This window comes from Salmo salar, chromosome 11 (assembly GCF_965601325.2).
Source record: "Salmo salar chromosome 11, fSalSal1, whole genome shotgun sequence".
NCBI classification, from domain to species: Eukaryota; Metazoa; Chordata; class Actinopteri; order Salmoniformes; family Salmonidae; genus Salmo; species Salmo salar.
The window spans coordinates 93,854,273-93,857,787 of NC_138301.1; the positions used below are offsets into that span (position 1 = coordinate 93,854,273).

The following is a 3,515-nucleotide window of genomic DNA, read 5'->3' on the forward strand; positions in this document are numbered from 1 at the left end:
TGCCAGGTTTCATCCAGACGTGACTCTTGACATTCAGGCCAAATAGTTCAATCTTGGTTTCATCAGACCAGAGAATCTTGTCTCATGTTCTGAGAGTCTTTAGGTGCCTTTTGGCAAACTCCAAGCGGGCTGTCATGTGCCTTTTACTGAGGAGTGGCTTCCGCCTGGCCACTCTACCGTAAAGGTCTGATTGGTGGAGTGCTGCAGAGATGGTTGTACGAGTTTCACTCCTATCAGTTAAAAACATGCAGAAGCATCTCCAGTGGGCACACGATCACCAACACTGGACAATATATAGTCTGTAGAGCATTTAGAGATGGACTATCCAAATAAAGTGTTACCTTATTTTATACTTACCCCCCAGCCTCCCCACCCATTCTTCACTTGACTTGTCACCACTTTTGACTTTGCCCACATTAATCACTGTTATGACTACTGATAAGAGGCTTTTTCTCAGAGAGAGCATGTGTTTAAATTAATGGTTCAATTAATTATGATATGTTATTGTCTCACCTAGCTATTTTAAGATTAATGCACTAATTGTAAGTCACTCTGCTAAATGACTTAAATGTCAAATTTAATGTTCATAAGTGGGATTAGTGTTGGCTTGTATGGTCCACTGAACAGTAGCTCATTCTTTTTTTTTCACTAAATGAAATGAAGGTCTCTGCTAAGTTATTAAGCTTAAAGTGTGTGTGTGTGTGTGTGTGTGTGTGTGTGTGTGTGTGTGTGTGTGTGTGTGTGTGTGTGTGTGTGTGTGTGTGTGTGTGTGTGTGTGTGTGTGTGTGTGTGTGTGTGTGTGTGAGAGAGAGAGAGAGACTAATGTGCTCTGACCTTCCCATTCACACACATTTTCTCAAAAAACCAAAGGCTCCCAGTGACATCCTTTACCAGTTTCCTGTATCCATGGTGACGGGGAGATTTGTCCAATCAACTGTCAGTATTGTGTTGTGGGGAAATGCAGTGTTTCCTGTTTTTCCCATCATCTTCTTCCCATTGGTGTAGGGTGGATTTCTTTGTTTGTGTCCTGGAAAGCTACAGAGAGTTCTTATAGAGCGTCACATATCTAGGATAATCCATTGCTTATGAATTTTTTCATTTAACTCTAAGATGTAAATATTGTGTTTTGTCTGTTCCTGGAGGCTGTTGCCATAGCGATAACCAAAATATACTTTTTTTACTAGTTTCCTGTATCCATGGTGACAAGGAGTTTTGTCCAATCGACTGTTGGTATTGTGTGGTGGGGAAATGCAGTGTTTCCTGCTTTTCAAAAGGGCTTCCTCCCATTGGTACAGGGTGGAATTCTTTGTTTGTGTCCTGGAAAGCAACAGAGTGTTCTTACGGTCTTATGGAGTAGCTTTGGCCAGAACCTTAAAGAAGTAAGTAACATTTTCCTGATTAACATAACATACTTTTTGGGGGCGAATCAAAGCTTTTAATGCTGCACAGTTGACTCAGTTCGGCTGAATGTTAGATTTTTTATTTGAGTCTGTCGGTCAATTGTATGCAATGAATACTTTTTAATTTTGACATTTGAAATTCTGTTTTTTTTTACTTAACAATTGCTAAATCCATCATCTTTGTGTTTTAAAGTTTGAGACAAGATGAAGCCTTTTCAAGCAAACTGCTTTGACACTCAGTGCTGCCTCCATCCGTCACTACCAACAGTCCTTGAGTAACAGACATTACACCACCCCTCTGGTGATTGAACCAGGGAACCATGCAGAGGCCACAGGTTACTGGTGGCACCCCGCTACAGATCCCACCACAGCCTGTACCAAAGAACAGGCACCCCATCCTCCTGTACTCCATCCAACCCTTACTGAGAGAGACAGTTATCAGTAAGGAAGGCCACCCCCATCCCAAGCCTGACTCCCCCCAGACCTGTGGCACTCAAGGCCCAGGCCAGAGCTGCTGGAGCCTGGATGTGAGAGTGGCTGTGCTGCTGGTGATCGTGGCTGGAGCTCTGATACTGATCCTGCTCTACAGACTCCTCCAGCTGAGGCACAGACTGAGGCTGGCCCAGGCTCGACATGCCCTGGAGTACTACAGTTTCTACCACACCGCCACCTACACCCTCAAGGACTCCAGGCCGCCCCAGATACTGCCCACGAATGGAGATGCTATAGAGGTCACTCCTGTGGCCAACCCTGTGGCCCCTATTGTTGTCACCCCAGTACCACCTCCACCGGTCTCCCCACCACCCACTCTTCCCCTCACTCCACCCCCCATCTTGTCTCTACCCCCTCGCCTACCTCCCCCTCCTCTACTGCCTCCACCCCTTCTCCCACTCTCTTCCTCACTCTCTCTCCCTCTGCCCCTGCCCATCATCCACACCACCCCGCCCAGCCCTCACCAGTCCTGGGGCGCCAGCTCGGATGCAGAGGTGTACTCTCGGATCGGAGCGTTCAGACCATCCAGGCTGTCCAGCCTCAGCCACTCACAGGTCATCCTGTTTGAACATTCCTCTCTCTGACATCTTCTCTGGATATTCCACATTAAGAGCATTCCGCTTTGTGGCTGCTTCTATCACTTCTGTGAGAATTCTATAACCTATTTTAATGTTCTGAATTTCAGATTTGTGTGTGGGTGTTCTCCCTTGTGATGAGTTCTTTGAGGATCATGAAAGGGATTCTGTTGAGTTCACTGCTCTATTATCCACTCACTGTCGAGTGCATAGGCTTTGAAATTTCGTGTAGCTGAATTGCAAATGTCCATTTTATGATCCTATTAAAGTCACAAAGAATTTAAAATGGTTGCCCTGATCAATTATTTTTTTCTAATCTAAAACCATGTTAATTATGTTGTTTGTCTTGAGACATATCCCATTTCTCCCACAATCACAATAACTGACCTCACTGTTTCCTTTGATGGGCGGAAGACATTTCCTCTGGCGCTTTTCCATCACCGGGTCTCTCCCTATCTCACTCGCTCCCTACGTTTCCTCCCCCTCTCCATAATATTTACTGGACTCTCTCTCTCTCTCTCTCTCTCTCCTCACAGTCTGAAGGCATGATTGTTTAATGAAATGTTTTATTTTATTGTAATTGTAAAAAAAATTGTTTATATTTTAAAGTAGAACAGCTTAACACTATATCTTGCCAATATAATACATGTTTATGTCTGTTAAGTAATGTAAATAAATTAGATCTGTTCATCACCTTCTATAGAGGATTTATGACCTTGTTGACAGACTTCTGCTCTTGGTTCTTACAAAAGCTTTTGTAAGTTTCCACCATGCCTGAAGATTTATTCATCTTCAATAATTAATAACATTTTATTTCCCCAACTGGTCCTTCATGCATAGTTGATTGATGAGGGGTGATTGTGGGTTGTTATTTGTTTAATGAAGTAGAAGAGCAGGGTGAAACCTAAGACCTCATTTGATCCAATCCCGTGGGTGACTGGTTATCCCTGGCCATCTCTAACTTTGCTTGCAGGACTGGTATCTGACGTGTCTACTTGCTGAAAGCATGTTAATACACTACACACATGGGCAGCGTCATAACCAGTCA

General features: G+C 44.0%; 1 protein-coding gene across 1 annotated transcript; it reads left to right on the forward strand.

Moving 5' to 3' along the window:
- The first annotated feature begins 1,243 nt into the window (after window positions 1–1,243).
- On the forward strand, window positions 1,244–2,753 carry LOC106563373 (uncharacterized). The gene is made up of 2 exons (XM_014128876.3): window positions 1,244–1,379; window positions 1,594–2,753. The coding sequence occupies exon 2, from the start codon at window positions 1,721–1,723 to the stop codon at window positions 2,474–2,476; it is 756 nt and encodes a 251-aa protein (XP_013984351.1). The 5' UTR covers window positions 1,244–1,379; window positions 1,594–1,720; the 3' UTR covers window positions 2,477–2,753.
- The last annotated feature ends 762 nt before the right edge of the window (window positions 2,754–3,515 follow it).